An 18492-nucleotide genomic window follows, 5' to 3' on the forward strand; every position below is an offset into this window, starting at 1 on the left:
CTACTTGGCAGACTTGTAGTTTCTCATTTACCCATCCATGTACAGAGGCCCATACCAATATTCAGGCCAAATCTACATTATTAATCACATATTTGCCTGCTGAGTCACTTTCCCAATGTCTACCCTGCCCAAGTCACTGTTCTGTTCCTAAGGGGGAAGAATGGGTGTGCACATAAATCTTGCCCAAATTGTGTAAGAGCAACCTAAACTTGGGGCGGTGCAAAAGAGGTTCACCGTAACACGGCATGTCATTTCAAGTATGGCCCAGAAGGCAACGGGTGACTCACTTTAACAAACATCTGAGTCAATGTTATTTAGGTCAAGTCCCATTAAAACACACTCCAGGAGGCTGCCCACCATTTTCTGTCACAGCAAATAAAAATCTGAATGTATATTTGCTTGGGCTGTGAAATTTACAAAGCAGACGCGCAAGCATCAGACTATTTAATCAACACAGCAACCCCTACGTGTGCTTATCACATGCTCATCTTCTATCTGAAGAAGCTGAGGCCAGGACAGGTTAGGGGTTTACCCAGGGCCATGTTAATGCAAGGGTCAGAGCCAGGCCTGGTAGGCAAGCCTTCTATCCTCCACTTGGGTGGGTTTTTTTTCCTACCACACTGCTTAAAATTTGGTTGCCTAAAATTCCCAAGCTAACTGTAGACAATCTTTGTTAATCAGAAAGAAAAAAAAAAGGAAAATAATAATTCCTACAATCTCCTTGGATTCAACACATTGGATGAGAAGCAATCACAGGCCATTCTGCTCAAAATAGAAATAACGCTAAAAATTCAAAGCCTTTGGAGGTGATGATGGAATACATTCGGTTCAACTGCCAATATCTAAATTATATTTTCCCATAAATAGCTTTAGCCTGGTCTCCTCTCTCAACAAATTCCACCTCCCAATCTCCCATCAAACCCTCTATCTCGCCATCCCAAAGTTATTCAAATTAAGACCATGAGCCACTCCTGCCTCCACACCTCGAAACAGCACCAGCACCACCCAGTCACGTTGTGCTGAACTCAGCCTCTCCCACACTCCCTGGGATGCTTTTAAAATAACTTGTTCATTTGCCAGCTCTCCATCAACCGTGGGAGCTCAGGTGGTGGAGGGGGGTGACTTAACTTTTCTTTCATTCACAGGCTGACCCTTAGAAGGGGCCTCTGACCAAATCTCAGGGCCAGAGAGGCTTATCAGAGGAGAACAGAGCAGCTCATAACTCGAGTTTTTCCTTTCCTTGTTTAGCCAAGCTCATCCCTTACAGGGCACAAGGAAAGAAAATGCTATTAATTCCCAAACACGAACGTTAAGTCCCTTCCAAAGGAGAACATTTCTCAAACTGAAATATAAGGAAGCTGCAAATGAGGTCAGGTATTTGGCATGTACACGAGGTGTCATCTAGCTCACAGTGTCTCTGCAACATTCCCAATTTAGAAGAAAGGAAGATGACAGATTTAATGAAAGTGGGGTAGGGGGAGTAAGGAAAGGATGGCACTGTCACTTGCCTGGTGCAACTCCTGCTTGAATGGAACTGTCACCTCAAACTCAGGATGTCTAAGATAAAGCTCACTCTCTCGGCAAGTGCAGCGTCTCCTCCCAAATTCCCCGTATCTATTTCTGCCATCGCTACCATTGTCCTCTCTGTCTCCCGAGCTAGAAACCTCAGGCATCCCCAACTCCTCCCTCGCCCCTGGCTCCCACAACCATTTCTGTGGCCCATTTTCCCACCTTGGTGGTGTCTCTGACTATCATGTGGACAAACAGGATACTAAAGGGAAAAGAAAAAGCCAGCTTTGGAGTCAAACAGACCTGGGTCTCAGTCACCACTCCACCCCAGGTCACCTGTCATCTTGGTTCATCTGTCTGAGCACAAGTTGCTAGATCAGTAAATGGAGAATCACACTTCCCTCATCAGTGGCGCTACGAGTTGGTCACATTTAGCAACAGCCTCGTGTACACAGTGTGGGCAAGAGCAAGCCTCCCTTCCCAGCCCAGAGCAAGCAGGGAGTCTCTTGACACACGACTGCACAGCCCCATTTTTCAACCCAGACTGCCTCTATTGTTCTCCAGTGCGTCAGCACAGAGCCAGACTGTGGCTGAACTTCAGGATCATCAAAACCCATCGAGCCCGATCTTACTCCCCTGTCTCTCCTCAGCTCCAGCCAAAGTCTACTCACTCACTCACTCAGCAAACATTTCTTGGGTGCCCTCTGCATGCCAGCATGGTGCTGGATGCTGGGAATACGGAGATGAAAGGCTGCCCACCCTGAAAGAACTCACAAGCGCCTTTCTGGTAAGGAGTGCGTGTCTGCGGGAAGGGACACAGGGTGGGGTGAGGGTGGATAGAATCATCATTGTATTTACGGTGTAGGAAGTGATGCAGGAGGGGTGAGCATGGTTGGAGGGGGCAACACCACCGAGGGAAGCGCACACACTGCTTCTGTTCTTTCCTCCTACTCTCCAGTGAGCCAAATCCTACTCCGTAAGTCAAGGTCTTATTCATTCTAGCCCACACCTCTCCGATCTCTGAATTCCTCAAGTTCTTACCAACACTACTCATTTTCAGTCATCCACTGGCTGATGTCATTTCCTGTATTACTGTGAGTTAAATTATTTTTTAATTTCTTTTCGTATACATTGTTTTTCTCCACTGGTTTCTGTGATCGTAGAGGATACCCACTAGACTCTAGACAGCTCCAAATCTCTCAGGGAACCTACATATTAATTATTTGTGGCACAGGTGACATATTTGGGACCACTGACAATTACAGAATCATGTATTTATTTGGCAAACACATTCTCCCCTGATTGCTAGGTCCTGACTTCCACGTGGCTTATCCTTGGAATCCAACCCAAGACGAGAGAAGACCCCTAGGTATCTGAAATACTTTCCAACATATAATTTACTAAAACTGTAGTTTTGAAAGCATTTTAAAAAAATGTTAAGTGTAAGAAGTTCTTCAAATAAAATCTTAGGTGGACATCCAATATAGCAAACATGAAAGCACAGCTGTCCTGGTTGGAGCCATGGTGACAGCCTACCACTGCCCACGTCATGAGGGAGACATTTAACTCTTCACCAGCAGCCCCTGCCACACGTCTTTGGTGGCACAGCGTTAATGTACTACAGCATGATGGCCACAAATATGTGGAAACTCGATAAAAGTCCAAATGTGACATTACAAACCAATGGGGGAAAAGATGGCCCCTTTCAATAAGTGGAACCAGAACAAATGGTAAGCCAGACAGAATACAAAATAAAGTCAGATCCCTACCTCACACCATTCACAAAAATAAATTCTGCAATTATTCAAGGCAGATATGTGAGAAGGGAAACTTAAAAACCTTTAGAAGAACACACTGGGGAATATCCTTATGATTTCAGGATAGGGAAGGTTGTGTGTATGTGCATTTTTAAATAAGTCCAAACAATAAAGGAGAAGCCAGATAGATTTGAGTATATTAAAATTTAAAATTTCTTATGTATCAAAGAATCCAATAAAAACAATGAAATGAGAAGCCAACTCTAGGAGAAGATATATGCAACCATAACACCAGTAAAAGATAAGTAACTGGAATATAAGAAACACCCACAAATCAATAATAAGAAAAAGAAAGACCATCTAAAAAAGCTATCTCTAGACTGCAATTCAAGAACTTCTCTGGGCAAAGCTCCAGCTCATATTCTCCTAGAGACCATAGTAAGGTGGCATCTTGTCCTACTTAGAAATGTTTACATTTTATTATAGTTTATATATGTAACATTTGTTGCCATATATTATTTCAGTTTATCAATTCAAGAACCCTGGGATGTAGGCAGAACATATATTATTTCATTGATGAAGAAATTGAGACTCAAGAAGTTAAATGATTAATTTCAAGAATATATATACATCGCTTCCTAGTGAATGGCAAAACTGATTTTTCACCTTCTAATCCACAATCTTTCCATTAAAAAAAAATTCTACTTTAAAAAAATACCTATTTACACAAAAATCTGGACATGAACATTCACAGAAGCGTTATTCATAATAGCCAAAAACTGGAAACAACCCAGCTGTCCTTCATAGGGTAAATGGGTTAACAAACTGTGGTATAGCCATACAATGGAATGCTATTCAGCAATAAAATGGAATTAACTAGTGATACACACAACTGGATGGATCACCAGAGAATCACACTGAGTTAAAAAAAAAGCGATCCTGAGGGGAAAGGTATAGCTCAACTGGTAGGGTGCATGCTTAGCATACACAAGGTCCTGAGTTCAACCACCAGTACCTCCTCTAAAAGTAAATAAATCAGTAAACCTAATTACCTCCCCCCATCCAAAAAAAAATTTTAAAAGCCAATCCTAAAAGGCCTTATACTATATGATTCCATTTATATAAGTCTTGACAGGACAGGCTTATAGGTGTGGGCAACCAATTAGAGTTTCCAGGAGTTAAGGACTAAGGGAAGTGAGATGAGGAGGTGAAGCAGGAGACAGGACTATAACAGGCCAACATGAGGGGCTCCTTTAGTGATGTCCAGCTGTCTGACTGTATCAATGAAAGTGTTCTGGCTGTGACACTGTGCTGGTTTTGCAAGATGTTAACCATTGGAAGAAACTAAAGGGTACGTGCAAATCTCTCTTAATTATTTCTGACGACTGCATGTGAATGCATAATGACCTCAAGATAAAATATTTCAAAAAGACAAAAAAAAAAAAAACCAAAAAGGCCTGAAATCACATTGCCCTGTTGTAGTATCATTCAGAGTTTAAATGAAATAGAGTGGGATAAGGCACTTCTCAGACTGCTCTATTAGTACTGAGAGGCATTCACCAGCCTCCTCCCCCACCAGCCTCCTCCCCCACCAGCCTCATCAACTTTACTCTTTGTCAGTCTGTTCTCTTGCCGCTGGGCCTTCTGTATCCCTCCACTCTGGTCCCATCACTGTACCTGTGTAATCTGTCCATTCCTTTTAATAGGCTGAAGCACCTTGAAAACCAAAATCTTGTTATTTATGCCCACAACCTAGCCTACATCAAGCACATAGTAGGTACTAAACAAATGGGTGCCTTGAAATTAGTTCTTGATCTTTTTGTTTAATACAAGGTGAACTGAAACTGGTGGAAGTGAAGAGGGGAGGGGGCTGGGAAGAAGAACACCCCAGCATGTGTGAGCCAACGCCTTGGAGGATTCATCAGTGACCTCCTTCCCTGAGCCACCGAGAACCCAGATGAAGCAAAGGTCTGTACAGAGGGTGTGGCGGAGGCAGGAAAAACATGAGTTCAATTCATCAGGCCTCCTTTGTTATCCTGTTTCTCGCTCTGCAAAGGAAGGAATTGACCATTTACAGTTTGGGTCACTGGAACAAGATGGAAAGGTAGGCTGTGGTGTACTCTTCTGGAAAAGATTTTAAAGGTTAGCTGACAGCCTTTTTCCTGAAATGATTAGACTGAAGAATTGCCCCGAGGCAGAAGAATGTACTAAATGATCTGTCAGGATCTCTCAGAGACCTCACACTCTCTGCCTGGGCAAACATATTTGACTCGTGGGGTGGGGAGGGGTTCCCACGCCCTGAAAACAATGCTAACTCCTTACTCCTCCTCCAAATACTTTTCGCGCATTAAAAAAAAAAAAAAAAGCACAAGCGAGTGCTTTGCTGCTCCTAATGTTATCGGATAATTTTTCAAATTCTTACTCAATTACATATCACACTTTTATCTGTAATCTCCACAGGCCAAACAGCCGGCTTTCACATCATGCCCACTGCGCTTGCAGAACGCAAGTATCCCTCCCAAGTAATTCCAGCTCTCATAAACATGAGATCGTTTTACATTAAGTTTTGTAAGAGAGTGTGTGTGTGTGTGTGTGTGTCCACAAGTGCCTTGTCTTCTATGAAGAACAAGGCAGAGACTTGAGGCAACAGAAGATTAAAAACTGGGGAGGATTGTTTCTGCCTGGACAATGATTAACTCTTTTTGCTGCTGAATCCAGGAGAGCTAGCATTTCTGGGCTGCCAGTCCTGCTCCTTGGCCCGAGGGAAAGAGAGCTCCCACGCACACACGGACTCTCAGAAAGAGCTCACTGGCACGGATGGGTTTCAGGCTTTGGCAGTGGGGCCTCGACTGTAGTTTTTTAAAAAGAGGACTAGGTGTTTTAAAATTGGGTTGTCACTGGTCTTAAAATATCCTGATCAAGAACGTCATTAACCAAAGCAACAGATACCAGCTACCCAAAATGTTTCAATGTTTTATTTAAAATTGCTGACAGCAAAGCGCTGAGATAACTTAGCATCACAATCACTGACTCAAAAAGATTGATCGAGAGATACAGCACAACCTACTCCAAGGACGTCTGAAACAAAAAGCCTATTAACGTCATTTAAAGATGAAACCTTAGCCCAGAAGTAGGAGAGATGAGTAGAAGGAAGCTATGGTATCCACTCTCTGGTTTCTAGCCTTCCCTCAGGACAGTAATCAACATGTAAACTCTGTGTCAACTCATTTTATGATAACCATTTTGGGGTAATAGTCCTAAAAATGATGAAGCAAGGAACTAGTAATCCATCTTTCCAGCTGAAAATCCCAACAAATTGTCCAACATTACGTAGCTAGTCTTCCACTGCCCTACAGCCCTCCCTCCCTCCCTGTGAGTGATATTTTGTAAATGCTGTAATGATAAAAATATGAGCTGTCACTATTATTAATAGTACTCATTTTAAAGCAACAGACTGTTACTTAGCCTATTCATTAGGTGAAAAGAAAACAAACATAAACGTGGAAACACTTCAACTCCAAGCATCTCCAGTATTACAGCATCTCTCATCACAATCCACAAAGAAATCCCTTAGCTGACAAAGGGCCCAACATATGGAGGGGGTATAAGAGGCAAGAGGCCATCCTACATCCTGGGAGAGCCTGAAGTCACTTACCCCACGGCCCAGATGTCTAGATTAACCCTACCCAGATCCACATCCACAACCCCCCACCCCCAGTTTGTCCCAGCCCAGATGTCAGGGATTAAAAGCCTCCCACTGCCTTATTTCTTTCATTTTAATTAAAGACAATCACCCAACTCCCTTTTTCTTTTAAATTCAAGTTCTGCACACAACATATATGTCTCTAATACCAAGAGTTACACAAGTTCCATCTCTGGCCCACCACCAACATGGATGAGGAAAACCATATACACCAGTAAAGGGAGAGAATTTTTTCATTCTGTGAGTCTCTGAGCTTACTGGAAGTCCCAGCTTTAATATATTTATCCTGATTAAAGCATTTATTGTCCCTAGTAATCCAGGCACAAGTCCACGTCTAGGCCCATCAAGTAACTATCCCTGCCCTCAATTTCTTCAGCTGTGAGGCACATTTTCCTATCAAATAATGATACATAACCAAGCATCACTTCAATGGTTCTCCTGGCCAGCCGCCACTGTGCCCCGACTGGGGTCCACCCTCTGTATGTGTACAACAGCCTGATAAGCCCTGGGACTGGGGAGAGTGTCATTCAGAGAATACAGTGGGTTTTGTACTTAGAAATGAGGCTGCTTAATAAGGACAAAATTGTCATTTTCAGTATCTTAAATAAGCAAGACTCATAAACCATGAAAGCTGGGGAAGACCTTAGAAATTTTCTAATTTAACCCCTAATTTCCTAGATGAGAAAAACCAAGGTGTAGGCAGAACAAGTATACTAGGAAGACATTTGGAACTTTGTGCATCAAGAAGTGATAACAATCAACTAAATGTGTACAGCGTTTCATAGTTTCAAAGGCATTTGAAGTGAATTCTTTCATGGGAGCCTCACGATAGTGGCAAGTCAGCCTGGGTTCACACTCTGCCATCATCACTTACAAGCTGTGTCCTTTGGAGTAAGTTATATAACCTCCCTGTGCCTCATCTGTCAATTGAGAATAATAATAGTAGTTACCTTATAGGGCTGTTGGGAGATTTCATGAGTTAAGACTATGCGTAAAGCACTTAAAATACAGTTTAGACATAGGAAGCACTCAATAAATGCTAACCATCATCATTATCATCATTAACCAGCACCAAGAATTGCTGTCCCCATTTTACAGATGAGGCAACTAGAGACTTTCAGACCTGAGATGAGTTACCTCCCAAAATCACAGTAGTAAATGACAAAGCCAAACTAGAACCTGAGCTTTCTGCCTCCAGATCCAGCACGCTTTCCTCTAGAATCATGCTGCCTCTGTAGAACCCTGTAGTTCAATTTTTATGGCCCCAAAGAAAGATTGGTCCAAAATAAGCACCTCAGCCAAGATGTTTCCCCAAAGAGCAGTTTACTCATCTGACAAGATCTGGTCCAATTACCCCCACCATCCCCTACTCCCACCAAAATAAATAAACACAAGAAAGAGACTAGTGGGGGAAAGGATCAGATCTCCAAGGGGTTTCAGTGTTTGGAGAAATTGTTGCCAACTCTTCAGAAACAGGATGTATTTCTTAAAGCTCCTGGTGTATCATGTCTTGGCCAGCTCATGCTCTTGGGTCCTTTTGTTTTCTGTGCTTTGTCTTCCTGTGGAGCCCATGGCTGGTGAGGTCACCTTCTCCAGGGAGAGCACTCAGACCCTGCCCATCACACTATGATTCAAAATGCAGAATCTGGGCTCAGACAGCCAAGACAAGGTCCCAACTTTCATGATGCCTTTTGGGTCACCTGGCCACTGATTAGTGCATTTTTACAAGAAAAGGTTATTTTGGGTCACCTGGCCACTGATTAATGCATTTTTACAAGAAAAGGTTGAAAAAAAAAAAAAGACTCAGCCTTCTCCCTAACAGATGGCATCCTAAAATACCCACAGAAATGGAAGAAGTGCACTTCCCAGCTGCTTTCCCTCCCTCATGAATATATTTCAATATATACGGGAACCATTCATTCACAACGTATAAATAAAGTCAAGGCTACTTAATACCAAATGACTTGAAAAACCAGAGGGGAGAGTTTTTCTGTTTGTCCCTTTGGACCATTCTTGCCCTTTTCACCACAGATCATGCAGCTGCTTTTAATGAGGCAACAGCTCCCTCCAAACCCATGCTTCAAAAAATTATCAGAGCAGCTCCTCTTCCAAGTCAATTCTGTTCTTAATTCCTGGTTAAAGTAGACCTAAACTTTCTCAATTTCAGTCTCGGAATATCTGCTTTAAGTGATGAATAATCCTGGACAAATGTAGAATATATTTTGCTTCCATTACAGAAAAGCTTCCTTTGGTTTTAAACTCTTTGTTTTAAATTTCAGAGTTAATATTTTCCAAAGTTTCCAAGGAAAGAGAAAAGATTGAAGGATTCAAGTATAGAATGATTCTAAAGAGCACAGTGGGGGTAGTAAATAAGGAAAAATTTACCCCATTGGGGAGCTTTCACAGTGTTACATAGTTCACAGTTGTGCTTGTATAATGATAACATTCACAATGCTTGATCTACTTTGAATTTCAAATAACATTGACATAAGGAGAAGTCTTGTGCCTGGAGTATGGGGAGAAATGCAAAAGCAAGGCATCGTGGCAGTGTCACATTCAACCTCAACTCAGGAAAGGTTCACATTTGATGTACAAGCATTTTAGTGCTTACTATCTGCCTAGAAGCTGGATGCATGAAAACAAATAAAAGACAATTCTGTGTGGTGTAAAGGAAGAGGTTACAATGTAATATGATGAGTGCAATATACAAGTAAACACAAAGACACTGCTGAGGAGATGCTAAAGGTGCTGTTGATTAACCCTGGGCAGAGATGCTGAGGAATCCTGCTTGGGATCCTGCACAGGGTCACTACCCAGAGAGTAGGAATAAGCAGGGAAGACTTCCTGGAGGTGGTGACATCTGAGCTGAGCACAAAGAATGAAATAACATAACATGGTAAGGAAATGAGAGGCAGTTTACCTTTCTGGTGGGATAATACATGAGCAAGGTAAGTGACAAGTGATGGATGTAAACCATCATTTACACTATGACCTTAGCCAAACAGTAAGTTTCTTTTTTAAAAAAATCACTTTGGTGGTATTGTGCAAGATATATTGTCAAGATCAAATTAAGAAACTATTTCTAAAAAAATTATTTGTAGTAGTCCAGGTCATTCATTTATGTATTCATCATTATAGCTAGTATATATTTACTAAGAGCCACCATTTAGGCTATAATACCATTTTAGATATGTTTCCTATCTGAAGGGACCCCCATAATAAAAGCTACTTATTTAGCAGTTAGTATTTGCCATACACTGAACTAGCAATTTACACACATTTGCAATAAACCAGCAAAGTAGGCTTGGAAGAGAAGTTGAGTGACCTGAGCAAAGCCATAGAACACAGAAGTGATGCTACAAGAATCCCACTAAGGACTACTTCCAAAGCCTATGTGCTTTGTATTGCATACAGCCTCAAAACATTCCTACCAAAAGTCTAGGAGAAAAGAGAAGACTGAAAGACAAATATTTAAAACCTAAGACAGGACAAGATCCATGCCATGGCGCTATGTGAATAAACAAAAGCAATGAGTCATTTCTGGTCAGTGTGACCACGGAAGGCACCCCAGAGAAGCTGGGCTTTACTAGAAGGGTGAATTTCAGTAGGTGGAGATGTGGGGCTAGGCAGGGACAAAGAGGTAGTTCATGAACAGCGTTCAGAACTCGGACTCTGGACCATGGCCAAAAGTTCTAATTCCTGTTCCATCATTCACCAGCTGCAGCCGCTTGGTGAGTCGCTGAATCTCCTACACCTCAACTTCTTCAGCAGCAAAATAGGATAATAACAATATATTCCTCCTAGAATTGGTGTAAGGATTATGACATAATCTCTGTAGAGTGTTGAGCAGAATATCTAGTACATGAAGCCCCAAACAAACAGCAAAATGTTAGCTAATAGTACATGCCATCTAAAGAATGGCAAATAGTCCAGATAGGCCTCCAGTCCTCTTAAAGTAAAATGAAAAAGAACGGTTGAAATGACAGGTTGCAGCCAGATTGAGAACCAAGTAATGCTCATCTTGGAAATGTGGTCTGTATCCAACAGGCAACAGGGACTCAATCATTTGAGGAAAGAAGCCATGCTCCTAACAGTCTGTGCAGAACTCCCACGGGAGCCCCCAGCCCCTCCCCTTGGCATCTGGCTCACTTGTGACCCCTTCAGAAGAGGCGTGAGGCCCAGCGGACTGATTCCACTCTCCAACTTGTAACACGTGCAAGGTTTTTTTCTTTTCTCTCTTCCCCTATCCTGTACCCTCCCCTCCTAAACAGAGTAATGGCTGAGACACAATGATTAGCCCAACTTCGCTGGGAGATTGTCCTTATTCACCAACGGAAATAAATTTTCCCATCTGGGTGGCTTGGATCATTATTTATTTCTTTTTAAAACTTGGTAATATCCAGCTTTTACTTATTTTTTAGCTGTTATCATTTCTTTTTTTTTAAATATTTTATTTGTTAATTATTTTATCATTTTATTTTGGCAGGGGGCAGGTAATTAAGTTTATTTTTGGAGGAGGTACTGGGAATTGAACCCAGGACCTTGTGCATGCTAAGCATGTGCTCTACCACTTGAGCTATACCCGCCCCCTGATATCATTTCTATAATGCAATATTGTATTACATTATATTATTATATTATTCATTTATTAACACATTATGATGAAAAAACTTTTGGTGGTGATGGTTTTGTTCACTTATCTTGATTATGATGGTTTCATAGGTATATATGTCAGAACCTATCAAATGTTTAAAGGACATCTTAAACACATGCAATTTATTGTACGTTAAACTCCTATAAAGCTGTTAAAATACAATAAAAGTTGAGTCATTTGTGCAATTATTAAAAGGTTTAAAATTATTATTAATATATAATGCTATAGTATGAACATACATATTTATAATATATATTTATAATATGAAAATATGAATTATATTTAAATTTTAACTCTAAAAAAATTTTATTAGGATAGTGATTATACAGAAATGTATATACAGGCCTGTTAAACTTTGGTGCAGAGGGCTTTTTTTTTTTCAGTTTTCAGTTTTATTAGGTAAAATAATAGCAGAGGACATTTTTTTAAAAATTGGAATATACCTATGTTCCTAGCAGCATTATTTGCAACAACCAAAAGCTTGAAGCAACCCAAGTGCCCATGGAATGGATGAATGGATAAACAAAATGTGGTTTATACATACAATGTCCTTAAAAAGGAAGGAAATTCTGACATATGCTACAACATGGATTAACCTTTAAGACATTATGCTAAGTGAAATAAGCCAGTCACAAAAGGACAAATACTGTATGAGTTCACTTATATGAGGTACCTAGAGTTGTCAAATGAGGGGTGGGAGGAGTCACTGCTTAATGGGTACAGAGTTTCAACTCTGCAAAATGAAGAGTTCTGTGGACAGATGCTGGCGATTGTAATTCAACAATGTGAATGTACTTAATGCCACTGAACTGCACACTTAAGAATGATGATGATGGTGAGTTTTATGTTATGTGTCTTTTACCATAATTAAAGAGAGAGATGAGAGGTCCTACACATTATTGTAAAATCAGTACAGGTGTTACTTTGTAATTTCTAAAAATATTTTTAAGTTCTCACATTATTTATTTTTATAGCGAACAACTTCAAAGATAACTTTCTCAGATTCCCCTAAAGGCCAGTTCTGTAGCTAACACCAGTTAGAACTACTCACTTGCATTTCATTACCAGTAGAAATCTAAATATCAACTTCTTTTCCCTGCAACATGACATCACATTTTCCTAACAAAGAGGTCTAGGGTCTAATGTAAACACGACTCCCATGAAGAAAACCTCTCTTCTGGAAGGAGAACTCTACAGGTGCCACTGGCAGCCCACATTTATCTAGAGTGAACAGTGGGAGTTTATGCGTCAGGGGCTGGGCACCTGCTGATTTTAAAAGGGTGTGGACCCTACATACCAGCGCCAGGTCAGACTCTGTAAACTTCAGAGATGTGATCAGGGCTTGTCCAGGCTTTCAACCTGTGTGGTGCATGATGATGTGGCCAAAACTACCAGATGGGCTTCTCCAAAGGAAACTTGTTCCCATTCCCCAAGAGGATTCCTGAAACTGGAAAAGCTAAGGACTCCGCCCAGTTTCTAACCATTGCTGCTTTGCACAGTACACAGCATCTCCAGCTCCCTGCCCACCACCTTCCTCCAGGGCCTTTTAACTCTGAGATACAGAGTTACAGTACTTGAATTTTTCCAGGAGCTTCATTTTCTTCCAGGAGCTCATAGTACTGCAGAGTCCTATTTTCCCCAAGCAAGGGAAGAGGTGCCTTCAATCATCTCACGGGAAGATGATAGCATCTGTTTAGGGATTCCAACGAGATGTTTTACTGCAGCTTTTCACAAACTGATTATATTTAAAGCTCCCTTGAGGAATGGGGGCTGGGAGGAAACAAGCTTCAGAGAAGACCTTTGTTGGCAGGAATGAAGAACCGCTCACACCTCCCTGGGGGAGCAAGCTTGTTTAAATACCAGCAATCCGCATTCCCAAGTGCATGTGCACACACAATATGTCTAGAGTTTTAAATTTCATCTCTTGCTCTGAAAGGGTCCTGAATGGGTTAAACTGTTCCAGGCAAAAGCCTGAGGCTTTTCTATCAAAATGCTCCAGATGGAAATTACAAAATTTCACTTCTCAGCTCTGTGGTGCACACACACTGTTCTTCTAAGACATTAAAAAAAAAAAAAAAAAAAAAAAAAAGAGACAAGACCCCTAATGTTCTGAAGAAAGAGAATTTGACGGCTCAGTACACAGTGCCACTCTGTTTCAGATGATTCCTCCTGGAATATTTGCATTAACTGTCGATCTCAAGTTTTCTGGGGGACTGGAAAAATTCAAGGTATGGAGAGGGTCTAGGAAAGGGAGCTTTGAACAAGGCCAGGACAATGGCTGGGAAGGTCTGCCATGAATGGGAACTCACCGAGATAACCACCCAGATTATCACCTCCTGCAACCATGCCCTGCACCTTACCACCTTTCGCTGCTCCAATCCCAAAAGATGCTAACAGGCTAGGGGCCAAAAGGTCTCAGGTATGACCATGAATCTGACCTTGAATCTGTCAAGAATTTCTGGAGATTAATGCATATGAAGCGCTTTGTAAATTGAAAAGAGCCACGTACAAGTACTAAGAATATTATTGCTTCGAGTCAGAGATTGAAAGGCATGAACTTTCAAAGGAATCTGAACACCCACAAACCAGAAACAATGATGGTTTTTAAGAAGGCGGCTCCAAGGCAGGCTGACTGAGGAGGCACGCCTCTCCTAAAACCACACTGGGGTAGGGTTGGGACTGCAGTCTCAGAAGTCCTTCAGGGCACACGCACACAGGTGCTTTAAAGGAAGCCAAAAACCCCAGGATAGACAGGGTCCCCCGAAGTCCATTTCGAGTCCCCTTGATTCAAAACATTCTGACTCTGCAAGCAAGACCCAGGACTCTGGTCAGAGACATACAGAACCCACAAGTGGCCAACAAGTAGACAGTTTACCTGCTCATTTTACGGAAAGGGAAACTGAGGTCTAAAGGGTTTAAGTGACTGACTCAAGAGACCCTTCGCTACTACTGGAGGAACTTAAACTAGAACTCAAGTTTCATTCCGAGACTTGCTTCTTGTCATTATAGCTGGCACTTAGGGAGTGAATAGGAAATGTGGACTTAATGGTCAGCCTAACTCAGTAAGGAGGGCTCACTGACAGAGGAACACACTGCACTATTACTGAGTACTTAAAGTGCCAGATACTGTGCGAAATGGTTTTGATATACTGTCTCCTCGAATCCTCACAGCGACCTTAGGTAATGCATATTATGTTGCCTGTTTTCCAGGTTAGGATACGGAGGCTTGGACAAATCAGCTAACGTAGCCAAGGTGTGAGGCAAGCGAGTGACAGCACTGAGATTTCAGCCTGGACCCCTCTGACTCAAAAACTTGCGCTCTTTACCACCAGACCAAAACAGCAATTTTCTGTTTTATCTTGGCATCTGTAAAACAAGACTGGCACCACCGCGAGTCCCATACAACACATAAAAAGCTGAATGTCATAAATCTGACCAGGAGCCTCCAGTTAGTGGGGGTGCAGAGCCAACCCCGAAGCCAAGTCCTTTGTCTCCAAGTTCTGTGACCTTCCATGGAGAACATGGACTCTAAAATGCAAGCTTCATGAGGGAGGGGACTTTGTCTCGTTCACTGCCACATCACCAGTCCCCAGAACCCATTCATGGCACTCGATAACTAGCTGATGAATGAAGGAATAGCCACTGTTATCTGGCTGTGTGACCTTGGTTGGGAGGGTTTCTTTATTCTCTCTAAGCCTCAGTTTCTCCGTGCAGGGAATAGAGGACGAAGTAATATCCACCTCTAAGTTTGAAGTCAAGATGAAACGGGCCAGTTCTTATAAAGCACTTGGGACAAACTGGAACATAATGAGCACCCAAAATGTAATCTATTCTCATCACTATTACTATTATCCATTGATAGATTTGGGTTTCTTAAGGATTTTTTTTTCCTACTCTGGTCAGATGAGGTTTCATAGTAAATATGAATAGAATAGAACAGAATACAGAATTGGGAGTCAATAACCTGCTTCTCTTTTCAGATCTACCACGACCTAGCTGTGTGACCTTGGACAAGCCTCCTAATTTCTCTGTACTCGCCTGAGCTGTAAACGAGGAACCAAACCATTCAGATCAGTTTCATAAGCATTTACCGGGCGCCTTCTCTGAGTGAGACACCATGCTTGGCCTCCTGTAAAATTCTATGATCCTGAATAGTGTTGATGAAATAATACCAGAGCAAAGAGAAAGAGTCCCCTGCTTGTGGCAAGGTTGAAGAGAAACCCCAAATAGCCAACTGCATTACATCATCTCAGTGAGCAATGTTTGTAAATACACAAAGTGTTTGATTTTTAGACACTTGTGAGAAATCCTTCACCAATAAGGACTCAACAGACACAGTTCTATTAACACTTATCAGCCCTGAACCTTCCAAAAAATAAACATGAAAAATCACTTTGCACCTCAGTCAAATGGCGTGCTCCTGGAGAGAAATCAGGGAAAGTCAAAGTTATTAACACTCCCTATGGCAACAGTTAAGAATAGGATGTATTTTTAAAAAATGACATATCTGATTAAAACTGCAGGGGGGATTCCAGGAGTAAAATGCAATGCATCTGGAAAGGACACTGTGGCCACTGGCCTATTGTTACAAAAACAGGCCAGGATTATGAATAGTGACAAGAGGCCAAGACCTCAATTATACCTCACAACCACACCTCTCCCAATCCCAGTTCAACTGAAGCTATCCATCAGTCAACTCCCCCATCTCTGTAATAAACCCACCAATATTTGCAGCCAAGTGGATAGACGGTCCCTCAGGGCACCTCCAGCATTGACCAAGCTGATGACATTAAAAAGATCCTATAGGCACAATGGGGACTTCAAACTACCTTTCAACCTTCCAAGAGATAAGGTAGCTGCCCATTTCAAACTCTACCCCTACCCACACCCCCAGCAATCATTAAGGAAGAAACATGGCCCTTTCCAAGTCCTCTATGATAGGAAGAGGTCTCCTTGCATTGGTGCAGGGAAAGAAGGAGGGCCCCTCCCTCTGTACTCTGAAACAAAGGAAAACCCAAAGCTCCAACCATGTGGTGTAACATTCAAGGCCATCCACCTCTCCCAATCCCCAGCTGAGGTCTCAATGGGCAACAGCCACATGGCTCTTTCTGGACTGGCCAGGAAGGGATGGTGTCTTGCACAACCATATGCTGGGGCTCTTTAACAGGCAGGATCCCCTTCTATGAGAACTGCTGGTTTAAAAAGGCTATCTGGGAGGGGGTTTTGATTCATGTGCCAAGTCAGGCAGTCGACTAGATGTGCCGACAGGTCACTTGCTTTCTCTAGGTCCACATTTTACTTTACCCCTCACATTTTTGCAGAGAAGGAAGTAAGCAGGTATTCGGGAGCAGAGGACAACAGTACAGAAGGGTTAAACAATTATGTCTTCCCATTCTCCAGAATCAGCACCACCCAGCAACATCCCAACTCCATTCAGGTTTAGATGAGGGCGGAGACGGGGTGTGAGTGTCCTTATTCTTTCTGTTCTCTGATCTCTGATTGAATGCAGACAACCAGAGACAACCAGGCAGGTACAAGGTGCACCCAAGGTGTCCACACACTTTCTGTGTCTGATGCCAAAGCAAATGTCATGTTTTGATATAGTGCATCAGAGAAAAACCCCGCCTCTCCCAGGGCTCTCCAAATGGTACACCTTCTTTCTCAAGGTTGCCTTTTTCTGCCTGGACTCTTCAACCTCTGAAATAAATTCCCAAACACCTGTCAGATTTCAGTTGTCCTTCAAGGAAACCTGACCCAGACACCCAGGGGCAAATTGCCGCCTTTCTCTCTCCAAGAACCTCCTGCCCCTCCCCCCACCCTATTTAGCCTGGGGGAAAGGACTGCCAAAATACTGGCCAGCCTTACAGACAAATCTAAAGCCCACTCCGAAAATTCCTTTCCAGAGCCTGTGGTCCCTGGCATGGACAATCCCTCGGAGGCTCAGATCCACCTATGGAAACCACCTCTGGGGTCAGCCTGCCCCCACCTGCTCCACCCGAAGAAATGAACACCCTGCACATCAGGATGGAAATACATGTCTCAGTGGTCCACAGAGCATATGCATTATGCTGTTTTTCAAAGCCCTTACCTTTGACCTGAGTATCGTACTCTGCTATTATCTCCTTATCCTTTTTGAATTTGGCTGGAGACGTCATGTTTTCCTTCTTTCTTCCAAATTCGAATTGTGAATTGATAGATCCACGAAAAAAATTCAACCACCGAAATCAATACCTCCAAGATCGCTTCTCCTGAGGCCAGAAGGGGCCCCCCGCGGTGGTCTCCAGCGCTCCAGGGAGGACGGGCTGCCGGCTGGGCAGGCGGCTACGGCGGGCACATGCAGACGGTGGGCGCTGGGGCCGGGCGCGGCAGCGGTCGGTTCCTGTGCTAGAGCCCGAGCCGCAGCCTCAGCATTAGCCAGGAGAACTGCAGCGCCCGGAGGCTGGCCTGGGGTCTGACATCAACGACACAGGCGGGGAGTGGAAGTCCTTCCGCACAACATGGTGTGGGGGTGCGGGGGTGTTGGCGCGCCCAGCTGGGTCCCTGGGAGGGAGTGGGTGCGTATCGGGGTGCCGAGGGAGAGCTGGGCGTGCTTCGCGGTTTTTTGTTGCACAGGCTCGAAGATGCTGCAAATCAAATCCCAAACGGGAGCCGCGGCAGCGCAGACTGGATCGGAAGTCGTTTGCTCCGGTTCACTTGCCTGTAAATGCAGGGAAAAGGGGAGGGGGCGATCAGCCCCAGCGCAGATCCTAATCGCTGCGGGGGTGGAGTAAGGGACGTCGTCTCCAGCCTGGCCTGGGCCCATTCATCTCGGCCAAACGCCGGCCACCGGGCCCGCAGAGCCGGGCGCAGCGAGACGGGGAGGAAGGAAG

At 43.2% G+C, this 18492-nt stretch overlaps 1 protein-coding gene and 1 long non-coding RNA gene across 10 annotated transcripts in view; one reads left to right on the top strand and one right to left on the bottom strand.

The window, feature by feature from the left end:
• Nucleotides 1-18492, bottom strand: part of SRGAP2 (SLIT-ROBO Rho GTPase activating protein 2) — a 235209-nt gene that overhangs the window by 214970 nt on the left and 1747 nt on the right. For all 9 annotated transcript variants that reach the window (XM_010963263.3, XM_045522821.2, XM_010963262.3 and 6 more), the window contains exon 2: nucleotides 17712-18320. In XM_010963263.3, the coding sequence (XP_010961565.1) occupies nucleotides 17712-17778 (67 nt within the window). In that variant the 5' untranslated portion in view covers nucleotides 17779-18320. The remainder of the gene's footprint in view (nucleotides 1-17711; nucleotides 18321-18492) is intronic.
• Nucleotides 363-17701, top strand: LOC123619222 (uncharacterized). Its single transcript, XR_006727753.2, has 3 exons — nucleotides 363-2296; nucleotides 5100-5370; nucleotides 11017-17701. It is a non-coding gene; the product is annotated as an uncharacterized LOC123619222 (long non-coding RNA).

Source organism: Camelus bactrianus, chromosome 23 (assembly GCF_048773025.1).
Source record: "Camelus bactrianus isolate YW-2024 breed Bactrian camel chromosome 23, ASM4877302v1, whole genome shotgun sequence".
Taxonomy (NCBI): Eukaryota; Metazoa; Chordata; class Mammalia; order Artiodactyla; family Camelidae; genus Camelus; species Camelus bactrianus.